At 39.5% G+C, this 18,000-nt stretch overlaps 1 protein-coding gene across 6 annotated transcripts in view; it reads right to left on the bottom strand.

Annotated features, from left to right (window-relative positions):
* Nucleotides 1-18,000, bottom strand: part of CDKAL1 (CDK5 regulatory subunit associated protein 1 like 1) — a 697,372-nt gene that overhangs the window by 232,406 nt on the left and 446,966 nt on the right. For all 6 annotated transcript variants that reach the window (XM_032141403.2, XM_058432566.1, XM_058432568.1 and 3 more), the window contains one exon: nt 239-384. In XM_032141403.2, coding sequence (XP_031997294.1) covers nt 239-384 — 146 coding nt within the window. The remainder of the gene's footprint in view (nt 1-238; nt 385-18,000) is intronic.

Below are 18,000 nucleotides of genomic sequence, written 5' to 3'. Positions count from 1 at the left end.
GACTGGCAATCTTACACAAATTAATGGCGTGCCATGTACAGATGGAAGGTGGATATAAACTGAGGAGAAAGAAAAAACCACATCAAAGGTGCCAAGGAGACTTAAAGGCTTTGAAAGCTTCGAAAGTCTCGCCTTCTCTCTTGTACCTTTAATTGTAAGGCTGCAATAAGTGCATTTTTGCCACAAGCTTTTGAAAGAAAAAAGAAATGGTTATTTTCTTAAGTACTAACAGACTTACTTCTCTTTCAGAAAATCCACTACTCTTTTGAAGTCAGCCACACAGTATTCTCTTTTCATTTCCATGAGTACGCTGTCGGAGGCAGACTGGACTGGTATGTGCAGAAAAGCGTAGACTCTGGGGTGATTAAGGATTTTCGCCATTTCCTTAAAAAAATGGAAGGAGAAAACACTAATCATTTTAACAAATTGTGGAATGGTTTTCCTCACATCAACACCACAAGCGCAAGCGAATAAACATACTAGCTGAAAACAGACCAATCATCAAGGCTCTTAAAGTGAACATCAGTTGTCAATATTCTATGATGAGATTTGGGAATTCAATATCACTTTCAGAGGATTCCACGGAACAATTATTTTCTCATGCTCTCTGTTTCTCTTAGGTGACAAAACAGAGATAAAGTCATATAATGCCTAAAGAGTAAAAAGATTTTTCAGGATTCCAAAACAAACACCATTTCTACTTCACTTCCAAGGAGTTTTACATTCTGCCTTGTTACATTTGTGGGAAAAACATCAGTATTTAAGGCAAACACTTGAGATCCCATAATCCCCTATACTTGAATAGAGAAAGTTTCCAAATTTAGGTTAACATATTTTTTAATACAAATATTATTGCCAAGACAAATGACATATTTGTACAAAAAAAAATGAGGAAAAAAACTCTACAACTCACCTGTTTTTTTTTTTTTTTTAAATTTCAGTCACATATTTTTTGAGTATCTATTACACAAAAGGCACATGACCAGACAGTGAGGCCAGCCACTTCACCACCGGGCACCTACTAACTTTCATACTGAAGATGCATAAAAAGAAGAGAAAGAAGAGACGAAGATTAAGAAGAACGTATCTTGCCAAGTGAAAGAGAATACATTTAAGAGAAAAACATTAAAAACTCACAGAGTGTTTAAAAATTCCTCCAAGGACACAAAGGGGGTGAATAAGAAAGAGTGACAGAGGTGAAGTTGTGTAATGTCACCATTCATGTAAGCATTAGGTGAGATGACTAATGTGGCCCTTCTCCACTGCTGCATGCTGTCAGGTCATCGATTTGAAAGAGAGGGAGGAAAGGAAGGAAAGAAAGAGAAAAAGAAAAAAGAAAAGAAACAGAAAGAAAAAAAGAAAAAGAAAAGTGAGAAGAGATAGCAGGCGCATACGGCCTTTCAGAGTCCAGTAGTGAATAAAAATGTCCTAAAGGGAACGGCTCATTAATAACTTGCATGTGTCCAGTGATTCTTAGTTTTCAAAGTGTTGCACTTTCACATCTGTTACCTCATTTCATCCTTCAAAAAATATTTTGAAGGATCTTATGGAATCAAAGAGCCAGCTAATTCCATCCAGTTACCTCTTAGTTCTTCAAGAGTCAGTCATGCATATGGATCAACCATGCCCTGTGTTTCTCCATTTTCTTTTCATTGACTGTGAACATTAGCATTTTAGCCAAAGGGGAAGCCCAGAGATGAACTCAAATCAGTCACCTTCTTAGCAGCCGTTGTTGAAAATAATCCTTTCACTAAGATTATCAAATAAAATTACTCATAGATATCCTTTATCCACACTTTCTCTACCAGGAATTAATAGGTATCTACACCTTTCTAACCTTGTTACATATAGACTACTAAATTGGAATTGGAGTTGAAGAATTTTTTATTTGGTAGAAAAACAGCTGGATACACTCTCATGAAACTGTTACATTTCTGGGCTGGGTATTCAGTAGGCTCTTTTTTTTTTCTTTTTTTTTTTTGAGATGGAATTTTGCTCTGTCACCCAGGCTGGAGTGCAGTGGCGCAATCTCAGCTCACTGCAACCTCCACCTCCCGGGTTCAAGTGATTCTCCTGCCTCAGCCTCCCAAGTAGCTGGGATTACAGGCATGTGCCATCACGCCCGGCTAATTTTTGTGGTTTTAGTAGAGACAGGGTTTCGCCATGTTGGCCAGGCTGGTCTTGAACTCCCGACCTCAGGTGATCCGCCTGCCTCGGCCTCTCAAAGTGCTGGGATTACAGGCGTGAACCACCGCACCTGGCCTCAGCAGCCTCTTTGTAGCCACACTGCACACCTAGAGCTGGGCGAGGCAGAGCCACACTCACATTATGCATCCTACAGTAAATATGCTGGCCTTATGCTAGAATCCTCTGCCTTTCAGGTTCTTCACACTTGAACATCAAAATCCCCCCCAAATTTAAGAAACATAACTGTACAAAGATCTTTATTTTCTAAAGTGGCAGCACTCACAGCTTTAGACACATCTATTGTGGTGAGAAATGACATCTTGACATGTAATACACTTTGTGAGATGAAACTTCACACTCAGGCTGTGTACCTTCTTCTCATCTATAAAATGGAGAGAAGGATAATATTCACCTCACAGGGCTACTGGGCTATTGTGAAAATAAATTAAGATAATCCAGTATATGCTAATAGAGTAAGCACTCCATAAGTAAATCATCTAATTTTTTATTTTTTTTCTTTTGGTAAGTATTTTAAGTTCCCAGTACCACAATTTTATATGGATTACAGGGAACCTATCAATAAATAAAACAGCTTTCTGATAAGCTAGTTCCCTAACTAGCAAGTGAAGGAGAAATAACTGGTACTCATTTGCATGACACACATTTGAAAGGGGTTTACCAGCAAACATGACCCCGGGCCAGAGAGGGTGGTGCAGTTTCTCTTGGAAACACTCAGGGTGGCCTCCTACTATAAACAGGATACTGCGCTAGATGAAACTTTGCCCTGCTACAGTATGCCAATTTACAAATTAAAATGTTAATAGCAAACAAGTAGGATAAATGTAGTGGTTTCCCCCTCCCCCCATCACCCCCATGGTTCTCAAAATAAACCTTCCCACTAGCAATTATCTTTAGCTTCATACTACAGGCCTTGCAACTTTATACTGCTAGAACACAAAATAAAAATACACTTGCCCCTTAATTAAAGTCCATGTTTCTACCACTAAGAGAATCATGACTTAACACAGATTAATGTACCCAAGGAGACAAAGTAGGTATTTTTTGTTTCGCTTTCTCTTCCATTCCTCTTCTTGCTCAGCACTCTTAGTTTAGGACAACTTGTGTTCTCTTCACCTTTCAAAAACTTCTTCCTTTATGACTTCTCAGCAACCTGTTCCCGGTGTTACCTAAGCTTTACTTAGCTCTTCCTGGCAATACAATAATGAATCTCCAGAACTGAATGTTACGAGGCCAGGAATTATATTTTACTTTTCCCTCTGGATCCCTACAATAGCTTATACTGTGCTAAGCACACCACTAAACATTTAAATACAGATATGGGTTACAACTACATCAACATACACGAAAAGAGGTGTAAATTGTAATTTCAATAGGGAGACAAACTTCCATTTAGTAATATTTCAGTTTGGCTCAACCAGGTAAACAAACATATAGTCAAGTAGGTAAACAGGCATTTAATCAGCCTGCCTTAATTTTTGGAACAAATGAATAATTATATGTAAATCTATAGGTATATACATAAGTACAGGCATACATCATTTTACTGTGCTTCCCAAATATTGTGTTTCTTACAGATTGAAGGTTTGTGGCAACCCTGTGTCAAGCATGTGTACTGGCAAATTTTTTCAACAGCATGTGCTCACTTCGTATCTCTGTGTCACATTTTGTTAATTCTGCAATATTTTAGACTTTTTAAATTATTACTATATCTGCTGTGATGATCTGTGATCAGTGATCTTTGACGTTACTCTTGTAATTATTTTGGGGTGCCACAAACCGTGCCCATATGAGATGGCAAATTTAATCAATAAATGTTGTGTGTGTTCTGACTGCTCTTCCAATTGGCTCTTCCCATCTTGGGCCTCCCTATCCTCTGAGATACAACAATATTGAAATTAGGCCAATGAATAACCTGACGAAGGCTTTTAAATATTCAAGTGGATGGAAAAGTCCCACGTTTCTAATTGTAAATCAAAAGCTAGAAGGCATTAACCTTAGTGGGGAAGGTATGTCAAAAGCTGAGACACATTAAAAGCTAGGCCTCTTGCACCAGTCAGCCAAATCATGAATGCAAAGGAAAAGTTCTTGAAGGAAATCACAAGTGCTACTCCAGTGAACTCACGAATGACAAGAAAGTCAAACAGCCTTATTGCTGATATGGAGAAAGTTTCAGTTGCCTGGATAGATGATCAAACCAGCCACAACATTGCCTTAAGCACAAACCTAATCCAGAGCAAGGCCCTAACTCTCTTCAATGCTATAAAGGCTGATTGAAGTGAGGAGACTGCAGAAGACGTTTGAAGCTAGAAGAGGTTGGTTCATGAGGTTTAAGGAACGCTGTTTCCATAACATGAAAGTGCAAAGTGAATAAGCAAGTGCTGAAGTAGAAGCTGTAGCAAATTATCCAGAAGACTTAGCTAAGATCACTGATGAAGATGGCTATGGCACACTGCAGATTTTCAACGCAGACAAAACAGCCTTCTATTAAAAAGTGGCGGCATCTAGGACTTTCATAGCTAGAGAAGAGAAGTCAATACAAAAGGCTTTGAAGCATTGCTTCAAAGCTTCAGAGGACAGAAAGACTGACTCTCTTGTTAGGGGATAATTCAACTGGTGACTGTAAGTTGAAACCAATTCTCATTTACCATTTTGAAAATTATAGGGCCCTCAAAAATTATGATAAATTGACTCTGTCTGTACTATATAAATGGAACAGCAAAGCCTGGTGAGAGCACATGTGTTGACAGCATGGTTTACTGGATATTTTAAGCCCACTGTCGAGACCTACTGCTCAGGAAAAAAAGATTCCTTTCAAAATATTACTGCTCATGGACAATGCACCTGGTCATCTAAGAGCTCTGATGGGGATGTACAAAGAGATTAATGTTGTTTTCATGCCTGCTAACACAACATCCATTCTGCAGTACATGGACCAAGGAGTAATTTCAACTTTCAAGTTCATTATATAAGAAATACATTTTTGTAAGGCTATAACTGCCATAGTGATTCCTCTGGTGGATCTAGGTAAAGTAAATTAAAAGCCTTCTGGAATGGACTCGTCATTCCAGATGCTGTTAGGAACATTCATGATTCATGGGAGGAGAACAAAATATCAATATAAATAGGAGTTTGGAAGACATTGATTTCAACCCTCATGGATAACTTTGAGGGGTTCAAGACTTCAATGGAGGAAGTAAGCGCAGATGTGGTAGAAACAGGAAAACAACTAGAATTACAAGTGGACCCTGAAGATAGGATGGAATTGCTGCAATCTCATCATCAAACTTGAACAGATGATGAGTTGTTTCTTATGGATGAGCAAAGAAAGTGGTTTCGAGATGGAATGTATTCCTGTTGAAGATGCTGTGAAGATTGTTGAAATGACAACAAAGTATTTATGATATCATATAAATGTAGTTGATAAAGCAGAGTTTGACAGGGTTGACTCCAATTTTGAGGTAAGCTGCACTGCCACGGCTACTTTCTTAACCTTTAGCAATCACCACTCTGATGAGTCCATAGCCATCAACATCGTGGCAAGACCCACGATGCAAAAAGACAATAACTCGCTGAAGGCTCATTTTTTAGCAATAAAGTATTTTAAAATTAAGGTATGTACATTTTTTACACATAATGCTATTGTATACTTACTAGACTATAATATAGTATAAACATAACTTTTACATACACTAGGAAACTAAAAAATTCATGTAACTTGCTTTATGGTGATATTTGCTATTTTGCAGAGGTCTGGAACCAAACCTGCAGTATCTCTGAGGTATGCCTGTAACAATGAAGACACTTTAAATAAAGGTAGCCCCATCATGGACTGTATTTCTAAAGGTGTGCTGAAGCTTGAGATTGAAATCACAATGCATTTTCTCTTTTCTTTTTTCTTTTCATCTCACTCTGTCACCCAGGCTGGAGTGCAGAGGCACAATCTGGGCTCACTGCAGCCTCCACCTCCTGGGTTCAAGCAATTCTCTTGCCTCAGCCTCCTGGGTAGCTGGGATTACAGGTGCCTGCCACCGTACCTGGCCAATTTTGGTATTTTTAGTAGAGACTGGGTTTCACCATATCGGCCAGGCTGATCTCAGGTGATCCCCCTGCCTTGGACTCCCAAAGTGCTGGGATTACAGGCGTGAGCTACTGCTCCCAGCCCACAATGCATTTTCTTATGAAAGTAATTTACAAGTGAAGGGAAGGGTCTCAGGTTTACCAAGGGAAAAAGAAGCGTTTAGCTCAAATTGTGGCTGATGAAAGAAGGGCAGTCATAAGCAGCTCAGTGCTCTGAGCTGGGTGAGTCTGAGCTGAAGGGCAGATTTGGTGGGCATGTATGTGCTCACATGGGAGGGGGAGCAGCTGAGGAGCTCTGGTAGCAGCGAGCATGGAAAAAGTACGTGTTTTAATATTGGGTCATTTATAATGGAAGGGCTGATGTACCAAGGCTGCTTAAAATATAGATATCAACCATTTTACAGGTAGGAACTGCAGAATGGCTAACCAGATTAAAAAACAGTGTTTCTATCTGGTACTATTCCATGGAATCCTCATCTTACAAAGTGATAATCATCTCAATGTTTGTTATTTTTCTCTGAACTTAAAATATAAAGAAAAAAAATTCAGTGAAAACAGACTTAATTTTAAAAAGCAGTTCTATGTATGGATACATTTTTAAAAGAACTGCTAAATTTCATTTTTATTGCCCTATAGTCATCAAATTCATCATTACATTCTACCTAGTTTTGAATATATGTATTAATGGCTTAACAAAATCACTCAGTATGTGCTCACCTCAGCAGCACATATACTAAAATTGGAATGACACTAGCATGGTCCCTGTGCAATCACTCAGTATGTGAAGAATATGTTGACACTTGCACTGAGATGCGTTTACATCCACGCTGATAGTGATCAAACAGAAAGCCCTCTCCGATGACAGCTTTGTTATGAAGTACATGCATGTTCAAAATGCTAAACTTCACACCGCTCTGTTGTTTTCAGCTCATTTAAGTTATATGCTAAAGAAAAAAAAAAGTTCAAAAAAAGATAAACTATCCCATTCCCTTTAAATATTTTTAAAATAACTTGAGATATAATTCATACACCATCCAATTTATCCATTCAAAATATACAATTAACATTTTTTAGTATATTCACGGGATTGTAAAACCATTACCACAATCTAATTTTAGAACATTTTCCTTCCCCCAAAACAAACCCTGTACCCATTAGCAGCCACTCCCATTTTCCCTCATTTCATGAACCCTTCTCCTAGCTCTAAAGCAACCACTAGTCTACTTCCTAACTCTACAGATTTGCCTATTCTGGATATTTTATATAAATAGACTCATATAATATGTGACTTGTTTCGTGACTGGCTTCTTTCACTTATTGGTTTCAAGTGTTAACCATATTGTAACATCTAAGGATTTATTTCTTTTCTTTTTTTTTTTTTTTTTCTTTGAGACAGAGTCTCATTCTGTTGCCCAGGCTGGAGTGCAAAAGTGCAATCACGGCTCACTGCAGCCTTGACCTCCTCGCCTCAAGTGATCCTCCCACCTCAGCCTCTTGAGTAGCTGGGATGACAAGCACATGCTACCATGCCAGGCTAGTTTTTACATTTTTTCTAGAGACGGGGTCTCACTATGTTGTCCAGGCTCGCTGATCTTGAACTCCTGCACTCAAGTGATCCTCCTGCCTCAGCCTCCCAAAGTGCTGGAATTACAGGTATCAGCAACCGTGCCCATCATGCCTAGCCTTATTTTGATTAAATAATAAAACATGGGAATTTAGAATTTATTAAATATATCATTTCATGCAAAACTATTTCAGATGTTCTGAATTATATTAGCTTGACTAAGGTGGTAAAGCAAGTTTCACCCATATTTCCTGGCTCTAACACAAACATTCTAATGGCATGGCCTTGCCAGACATTAGCTGGTACACGTAAGATCTTATTAGAAAAATTATAACAGAGACAAAAAATGGGAGAAAAGTGGGCTGGATGAAGTGGCTCACACCAGTAATCCCAGCACTTTGGGAGGCTGAGGCAGGCACATCACTTGAGGTCAGGAGTTTGAGACCAGCCTGGCCAAAATGGTGAAACCCCATCTCTACTAATAATACTATATATATATATATATATATATTAGCTGACTACGGTCGCACGTGCCTGTAATCCCAGCTATTCAGGAGGCTGAGGCACGAGAATCACTTGAGCCCAAGAGTTGGAGGTTGCAGTGAGCCGAGACTGCACCACTGCATTCCAGCCTGGGTGACAGAGTATTTCAAAAAAAAAAAAAAAAAAGAAAGAAAGAAAAAAAAAGATGGGGGAAAAGTATAAAAATTCCTTAAAAAAATTAAGAATCTCTTAAAATGAACAGAATGTGACTATTAATGATAATGGTATTATATTTTTAAAATTCCTACTTTTATTGTTTTGTTGTGGTAAAATAGACATACAATTTACCATTTTAAACTTTTTTTTTTTAAGAGACAGGGTCTCGCTATGTTGCCCAGGCTAGACTCAAACCCCTGAACTGGAGCCATGTACGCACCTCAGCTTCCCAAGTAGCTGGGATGACAGATGCATGCCACTGAGCCTGGTTGATTTTTTTTTTTTTTTTTTTTGAGAGGGAGTATCACTCTGTCAGCCAGGCTGGAGTGCAGTGGCACAATCTCCGCTCACTGCAACCTCTGCCTCCTGGGTTCAAGCGGTTCTCCTGCCTCAGCCTCTCGAGTAGCTGGGACTACAGGCGCCTGCCACCACGCCTGGCTAATTTTTGTATTTTAGTAGAGATGGGGTTTCACCGTGTTGGCCAGGCTGGTCTCAAACTCGTGACCTCAAATGACCCATCCACGTCTGCCACCCAAAGTGCTGGGATTACAGGCATTAGCCACCGTGCCCAGGCAAGACTGATTGATTTTGAACCATTTTTAGGTATACAGTTCAGTGACATTAAGTCCAGTCAATGTTGGACAAACCATCACCCACTGTCCATCTCCAGAACCTTTTGATCTTCCCAGACTGAAACTCTGTACCCATTAAACAACTCTCCCATAACTGCTCCTCAAGCCTCTCATAACCACAATTCTACTGTCTCCATGAATTTAACTACTGCAATTGAAATCATATAATATTTGTTCTTTTGTATCTGGCTTATTTCACTTAGCATAATGCTTTCATCCCTGCTGTAGTGATATTATGTTTTTTCTATCTTTTTCCAGACAGTTGATAGCTCTACTCTCAATGCCAAAGCACAATGTATAGATTTGTATTAGCACTTATTTCCCTATCCTGCAATTAAACCATACATCCTCATATCCCACAGGTATATCTTGTTTATTTCTCTATTCCCTTGCTCAATTCCTGGCCTCAAATACTTACATTGTAGTTGAATGTATAAATGACTGAATGTCCTAATAAATCAATATGGTTATTTTGGCATAAGTCCTACAAAGACTTCTAGGCAATGTTCAAAAGACCAATGCCAGTGTTCTAGGAAATACTATTTCTGGATTCACCTTCAACACTTACCAAGTCATATAAGATAGAATAAGACCAGAAACATATTTCATCCATTACTTCATTAACGGCACTGTAACAGCTACTAAGTGAATTACCAGTACCTGCATTTACTCTAGCAATTAGTAATAAATTTTCATTAATAGCATCAGAAAGTGAATGAGGGAGCACAAGAAAGGAAAATTTTCAATTCTTATGACCCAAATGACAAGGATTAGATATTGTGAGCAGATTCTAATTTATATTTGATCTATAACTTAATCATAACAGGAAATTCTCTTCTAAACTGCAAAGAGTTAACATTTTCAGTATTTGTGCTAAAACAGGTTGAGAAAAAAACATCTGTTCTAATTAGCGTTCACAGAAATGTAAAAGGACTTCAGTGTTCCCTTACCATTACCACTTCATCTTAGTGTCACAGTCAATCATCAGGCTTTACATTATGAAGATAGAAATACGCATCTTGAAACCAATGATAAAATGTTAACAGTTATAATTACACATACAAACACATTTATTTTCAACTAATATTATCAGTGTTTTATTTTTTCATTATTTTTTATTTTTGAGACAGAGTCTTGCTCTCTTGCCCAGGCTGGAGTACAGTGTTGCGATCTTGGCTCACTGCAACCTCCACCTCCTGGGTTCAAGAGATTCTCCTGCCTCAGCCTCCCGAGTAGCTGGGACTACAGGCACGTGCCACCACGCCCAGCTAATATTTTGTATTTTTAGTAGAGACAGGGTTTTACCACGTTGGCCAGGCTGGTCTAGAATTTCTGACCTCAGGTGATCTGCCTGCCTCAGGCTCCCAAAGTGCTAGGATTACAGATGTGAGCCACCATGCCTAGCCTATTTTATTGTTAAATTATTATTCTGCTCTGTTAAGGACAAGAAATCAAAATAGAGTTTTTGTCTCATGATGATGGTGGTGGTTACATAGATCTATATATATATATTTTAAAATTCATAGAACGGAACACATATGAAAAACTCAATTTTGCTGTATTAGTTTTGAAATAAAATAACAAAGAGAAAAACTAAAACTAACAGTAAAATCTTTGGTGATTCAAACAAACATTATACGAACAGGTATACACTATAAAAAGCCTTAAAATCCACACACAATTGCCTTTGTTCCATTTAAGAAAAGACTACTACACACTAACAGAATGAATCAATAGCTGATCAATTTAATGGGGAAAAGGCAGCTCGGGCTGTACCTTCAGCTCAGAGAGTTTTATTGGCTTCTCTTAAATATGATATACATAACTGAGGAATCCAATGGAAAGGCAGATGTTAAAGATGTATCTTAAAATATTTTAGTCATTTATCTGTGACCTGATTATCCAAATTGAGGCTTACCTTAGGTAACTTTAGTTCCATGGTTTAGGCAGTACACAGAAAAATGGCCTAGTGATTTAACTGCTTTAGTTATGACTTCCTTGGTATGTAAATGATGTAGCTAAGCAAATACTTACTAAACATCAAACTGTCTTTCTGGGACTGGGGATGCAAAGTAGACAATAATCTCCTCTGCATTCTATAAACGTATAAGCATCTAATTGCCTTGTTTGTCAATGAAGCACTTGCTCAGTGTTAGGCAGTCTGCTGAACAGTTTGAGTGCATCTCATTTGACTCCTGATGCTATGACATAGGTATTTTTTTACTGTTTCTGCGGTAAACTGTATTACTGCTTGCCAGTAAGTATTCTGGCTTCTGTCTCTGTGGGAGTAGTATAACCCCTGCCTATATGCAGGAGTAGCTGTATGACTTGGGATGGCCAATGAAATGTGGGCAGAAATGACAGGTACTACTTCAGGATAAAAGGCTTAAAACCAGTGGTTCTCGACCAGGCATGGTGGCTCGCACCTGTAATCCCAGCACTTTGGGAGGCTGAGGTAGGTGGATCATGAGGTAAGGAGATCAAGACCATCCTGGCCAACATGGTGAAACCCAGTCTCTACTAAAATACAAAAAAAAAAAAAAAAAATTAACTGGGAGTGGTGGTGCGTACCTGTAATCCTAGCTACTCGGGAGGCTGAGGCAGGAGAATTGCTTGAACCCAGGAGGTGGAGGTTTCAGTGAGCTGAGATCATGCCACTGCACTCCAGCCTGGCGACAGAGCGATACTCAGTCTCAAAATAAATAAATAAATAAAAATAGAAACAAAAAACCAGTGATTCTCTCAGCCTCTTTTCCGCGCTAATTCCACGGTCTAAGTTCTGAAGTGGAGAAAACTAGAACAGAGCTTCAACCAGTACATGATGGGTATGTAACATGAACAAGAAATAAATTTTTGTTGGTATAAGCCACTGAGATTTTGGAGGCGATTTTACTATACAACATAACTTAGTTTATCCTTACTATGATTGTTAATGTTACGTGTTGACAGGGCTACTGAATGCGCAGATAGCTAATAAAACATTATTTCTGGGTGTCTGTGAGGGTATTTCCAGAACAGATTAGCATTTCAATCAGCAGACAGAGTAAAAGAAGATCCATCCTCATCAACGGGTGGGTAGTATCCAATCCTTTGAGGGCTCAAATTAAACAAAATGGCAGAGCAAGGGTGAATTCTCCCTCACTACACACACACACACACACACACACACACACACACACACACACACACACACCACACACACACACACACACACACACACACACACACACACACACACACTGTTTCTTTGAAGGACTTTGATTAATCCACTGACGCATTCTCATGTTACGGATAAAAACACCAAAGTTTAGAGATGTTTAAAATGGTATGTCTGGCTGGATGCAGTGACTCACATCTGTAATCCCAATACTTTGGGAGGCCAGGGTGGGAGGATAGCTTGAATGCAGGAGTTCAAGTTAAGCCTGGGCAACTAGTGGGACCCCATGTCTACAGATTTAAAAAAAAAAAAAAAAAGCTGGGGATGGTAGTGTGTGCCTGGAATTCCAGCTACTCCAGAGGCTGAGGTAGAAGGATCACATGAGCCCAGGAAGTCAAGGCTGCAGTGAGTCGTGATTGTGCCACTACACTCCAACCTGAGCAACAGAGTAAGACCCTGTCCCCAAAAAATAAAATAAAATGATGTGTCTACAGTCAAGAGCAGTAAGTGGAATAACTGGATTTAGAACCTAATCTTGTCATAGCACAGCATCCCTTTTTCTTAACTATTTTTCAATAAATATTAGGATGGAAGTGTCTATCAATTATAAAGGTAAAACACAGGAAGAAGAAGTTAACTGTTGCAAGAGCAATGAAAGGTTTTACCCCAAGTAGAGTTCAATTTTTAAAGATAAAAATGTTTCCTAGCCGGGCACAGTGTCTCACGCTTATAACCCCAGCACTTTGGGAGGCTGAGGTGGGCAGATCACTTGAGGTCAGGAATTCAAGACCAGCCTGGCCAACATGGTAAAACCTTGTCTTTACCAAAAATACAAAAATGAGCTGGGCATGGTGGTGCACACCTATAGTCCCAGCTACTCAGGAGGCTGAGGACAATCACTTGAATCCAGGAGGCAGAGGTTGCAGTGAGCTGAGATTGTGCCACTGCACTCCAGCCTGGGTGACAGTCTCTGTCTCAAAAAAAAAAAAAAAAAAAAGTTTCCAGACAAACTGCAAAGATAACATATGTTTAATAAATAAAAATGGTAGACACAGTTTAGATACACAAAGCCACTGTACACAGGTAACCAAAACTTAAGGCATCTTGATTTCCTCAGAACAATAACCCCAAACACAAACTTTTTGTCCTTTTGAGTCAGTGAAGTTAAACCAGTCAACTACAGACAAATGAGCTTACACATCTTTGTTTGCCTTAAAGAAGAATACAGGACAGCCAATCATGGGAAAGGTCAAAATACTTCCTATTTTACAGTCTATGAACTGTGCCATCGTAATAGCTGTAAAATTGAGACTTCGTGACATTTTTCAGTTTGAGGTCTTTCTGGTTCATAAACTTTTCTTTTGCATGCATAGTAAACTCTCAAAATTCTAACTTGATCTGATTTTCACACACATAATATACCTAGTGTCTTAAAATACAAGGCTGCATATTTTATAAAATAATCTAGTGACCTGCCATATATCAGTTCTTCTGGCTTTTCTAAGTCTAATAATACCACTTATATATCTTTAAAAGTATATTTAGAAAAATAAGCATACTTGGAGATCACTTGATGATTCTCTATTTACTATTTTTTATTAAATATACCAATTACTACACATTTTGTTAAAGTCCTTCTAAAGAGAGAATTGTACGTTTGAGGGTTGGGCTTATAGTATCTTATAAGGCTGAACCTGTCCCATTCCCTTAGAAAAAAGACGCATAAAATAAGTGGTGCACATAAAGTAATGAAAAAATATCTCCATTGTTCTTTAAAAATATACATTTTTTCTCTATTAAAAGCAATGCATGTTTCTTTAAATTTTGAAAAATTGAGAAGAATAGAATAAAAAACTAATCATTGCTGAAAACAACCATTATTAAAAGATTCATTACTCTTGCTATCACCTTGAAACAACTAAATTATAAAATTATATGTGATACTATCTAGTGAGTTTGAGAAAAATGAAATGATTTTCAAAGACTTAACATATAAAGCTAACAGTATTTCTTGACAGAAGATCATTAGGTCTGAGCCCAATTTCTTCAAAAACGAAGGAAAAAAACCTTTCTTTTAAGCAGGGTCCAAATCACCCAAGCACTTAGACTCAAGGGGATCATAATACTTCCACATTAGCTTAACAGGAGAGAGAAATCTGAATATGAAAACAACAAACAAAGGAGAATCAGAGATAAGAATCAGCAAAACATCTTAGACTCATTCCTGAACAAGTTATTACCGGTAGAACAACGTTGTCCCTGGAGCTATGATGAGAGAATGGAAAAAATAAATAGATACAAAAAGAAAAAATTTCTTTATTTGAAAAGCGTATAAAAATGAGAAAGAAGGTAAAAGAAGAAAAGAGGAATAGGCAATTCTCTCCCCCACCTCTTAAATGTATTGTACAGAAAGCGAAGTCTTAAAAGTTTTTTTTTTTTTGAGGCAGGGTCTCACTCCATCATCCAGGTTGGAATGCAGTGGCATGATCACAGCTCACTGCAGAGTCCACCTCCTAGGTTCAAGTGAACTCCTGAGTTCAAGGGATCCTCCCGCCTCAGCCTCTCAAAATGCTGGGATTACAGGTGTGAGCCACCATGCCTAGCTTAAAAGTTATTTTAAGGCTTTAGGTCTTAAGAGCATGGAACAGGGCCGGGTGCAGTGGCCCACACCTATAATCCCAGCACTTTGGGAGGCAGAGGTGGGCGGATCACCTGAGGTCAGGAGTTCAAGACCAGCCTGGCCAACATAGTGAAACCCCATCTCTACTAAAAATACAAAAAATTAGCTGGGCGTGGTGGCAGGTGCGTATAATCCCAGCTACTTGGGAGGCTGAGGCAGGGGAATCACTTGAATCTGGGAGGCAGAGGTTGCAGTGAGCCAAGACTGCACCACTGCACTCCAGCCTGGGCAACAAGAGTGAAATTCCGTCTCAGAAAAACCAAAAACAAACAAAAAAACCATGGAACATAATTACAAAATAGCTAGAAGAGAGGCTTTTGAATGTCCACACCCAAAGCAATGATGAACACGTAAGGTGATGTTCAAGCTAAATACCCTGTTTGATCATTGTGCAACATATATATGAATGGAAATGTCAAACTGTACCCTATAAATATGTACAATTACAAGTCGTCGGCCTAAAAAAAAAGTATTTGAAAAATGGGCCGTAAGAAGTCATTTAATTGGGATGATTACAGAGGAACAAAAAAGGCTCCCCAGCCCGTTCCAAATTACAGCACTATTAGTGATACAGTAGTAGTGATAGGGAAGGGAGGCAGGGAAATTCTGGGTAGAAAAGGGCAGGTCCCTGGTGAGGGCTCTATCCTCAAGCCTGGAACTGCAGCCCAAAATGAGAACTTACATCCCTGTTTTCCTGCTCAAATGTTGTCCTTTCCAAAACCACCCATAGCCTTCCCCAACCCCCCATTCCTGTGCCCATAAAAACCCCAGACTCAGCCAGCAGAGAAAGGAGAAGCAGTAGGACACTGGAGATTATAGTTGGATGTCAGAGAGAAGCAGCTTGACTTCAGAGGGACAGCTTGAAGGCGTAGCTTCGGAGAGGAGAAGATTACCTTCCTGATCCGACCCCTTTTCAGCTCCCCTTCCCGCTGGGAGCCACCTTCATCAGGAATAAAATCCTCTGCATTTACCATCTCTAATTCGATCATGCATCCTCATTCCTCCTGGAAGCTGGACAAGAAGTTGGGTGCCACGAGTGTGTGTGCACCCTCCACTTAGCTGTTAACACTTAAGCCGTCCACGAATGACAAAGCTAAAATGGCACTGTAACATTCCTTCTGGGGCTTCAGGGGTCTTGGGTACCTCCCTAGAAACTGCTACAGGGCCTCCATAGAGATTTTTGCCTGCTGGCACCCAAAAGCACTTGCCCCAGCTCCTGCACCTGCTCACCTGCACTCCCCCACCCACGAGCTGTGGAACACAACAGGACCAAGCAAGTAGAGTCTGCCCCTGCTGACACTGAAGTGGCTGGCTAGTTCTAGTGCCTATGCACTCTAGTTGCTGCCTGCAAAGGGATCAGGGAGATATCCTGCTTCAGTAGTAGTAGCATAAATAGCAACAGTAATGATAGCAGTTTGCATCTGTATGTGCTAGACAATGTGCTGAGTCACATTCATTGTCTCATTTAAACTTCAGAAAAAAATGCAGTAGTTTTACTTCACTTGATCTTAGATTTAGAGAAATTAAATGCCATGACCACAGCACAATGGTGGCAATGGAATATAAACCCAGCGCCCTCGACACTGCTCAATCAAATGTCTCTCACAAGGGCATCATTCCTATGGATTGATCTACCTGTAATCCTCTCTGTATATACACTAATTCTTGAGGAATGGCACAAACTAATTTGCATGAAGGTGTTAACTAACAATAAATCATTTCTGGAAGTGGGAGAGGAAGAAAAGAGTAGAAAGTAGTCTTTCTAAAACAAGGCATAAAATATATAGGTATTATGTATATTATACATAGTCTCTGATATATATTATGTAGCTTTTTGGGTTGTTTTTGAGACGGCATCTTGCTCTGTTGCCCAGGCTGGAGTGCAGTGGCATGATCTCAGCTCACTGCAACCTTGGCCCCTTGGGTTCAAGTGATTCTCCTGCCTCAGCCTCCCAAGTAGCTGGCATTACAGATGTGCACCACTATGCCTGGCTAATTTTTGTATTTTTAGTAGAGACAGGGTTTCACCATGTCGGCCAGGCTGGTCTCCGACTCTTGACCTCAGGTCATCTGCCCACCTCGGCCTCCCAAAGTGCTGGGACCACAGGCGTGAGCCACCGCACCTGGCCTATATTATCTAGTTTCTGATATATAAAATACATGTAACATTATATATGTCAAAGGTAATTTTTAATTTTCATAATTTGCAAAATTTTCCTCAGTTTGGTTATGTCAGAAATGGGTGGGTTTTTTAAAAAAGTCTCATGTGTTTAAACTAAGTTAAATAGCTCTTATTACATTACTTAAAATTAAATAATAAATTAATGGGATCTTTGCAGTCTTTTTTTTTTTTTGAGACAGAGTCTCGCTCTGTCACTCAGGCTGGAGTGCAGTGCCGCGATCTCGGCTCACTGCAAGCTCCGCCTCCTGGGTTCACGCCATTCTCCTGCCTCAGCCTCTCTGAGTAGCTGGGACTACAGGCTCCCGCCACCACGCCCAGCTAATTTTTTTGTATTTTTAGTAGAGACGGGGTTTCACCGTGGTCTCAATCTCCTGACCTCGTGATCCGCCCGCCTCGGCCTCCCAAAGTGCTGGGATTACAAGCGTGAGCCACCGCACCCGGCCTGGATCTTTGCAATCTTTTGCTACTGATCAATATGGATTTTAAGTACAAACTGATAAACAGACATACATTTTTTATAAGGCAACAAGGGACATATTCCATCCCTGTTCTACTTAAATTGTTTTCACTTGGTAAAATTGTTTTCACATGTCAGTTCTTTAATTGGAACATAAATAAAAGCATTTCTAGTTACTACATGGTAAGCCAGCTTGTCTAAGGACACCTCGTCAGAATATCTTGAGATTTTAACCTGCTTTTTTAAACACATGAGCTCCAAAGCTATAGAATCAGACAGCTCCTTTAGCATGTAAAGAGAGATGAGGAAAAAGTTCCATTTGGGAAGCCAAATTTACTTTTAAG

Source organism: Hylobates moloch, unplaced genomic scaffold (assembly GCF_009828535.3).
Source record: "Hylobates moloch isolate HMO894 unplaced genomic scaffold, HMol_V3 SCAFFOLD_20, whole genome shotgun sequence".
Classification (NCBI taxonomy): domain Eukaryota; kingdom Metazoa; phylum Chordata; class Mammalia; order Primates; family Hylobatidae; genus Hylobates; species Hylobates moloch.
This window is presented reverse-complemented; position numbering and strand designations above follow the sequence as displayed.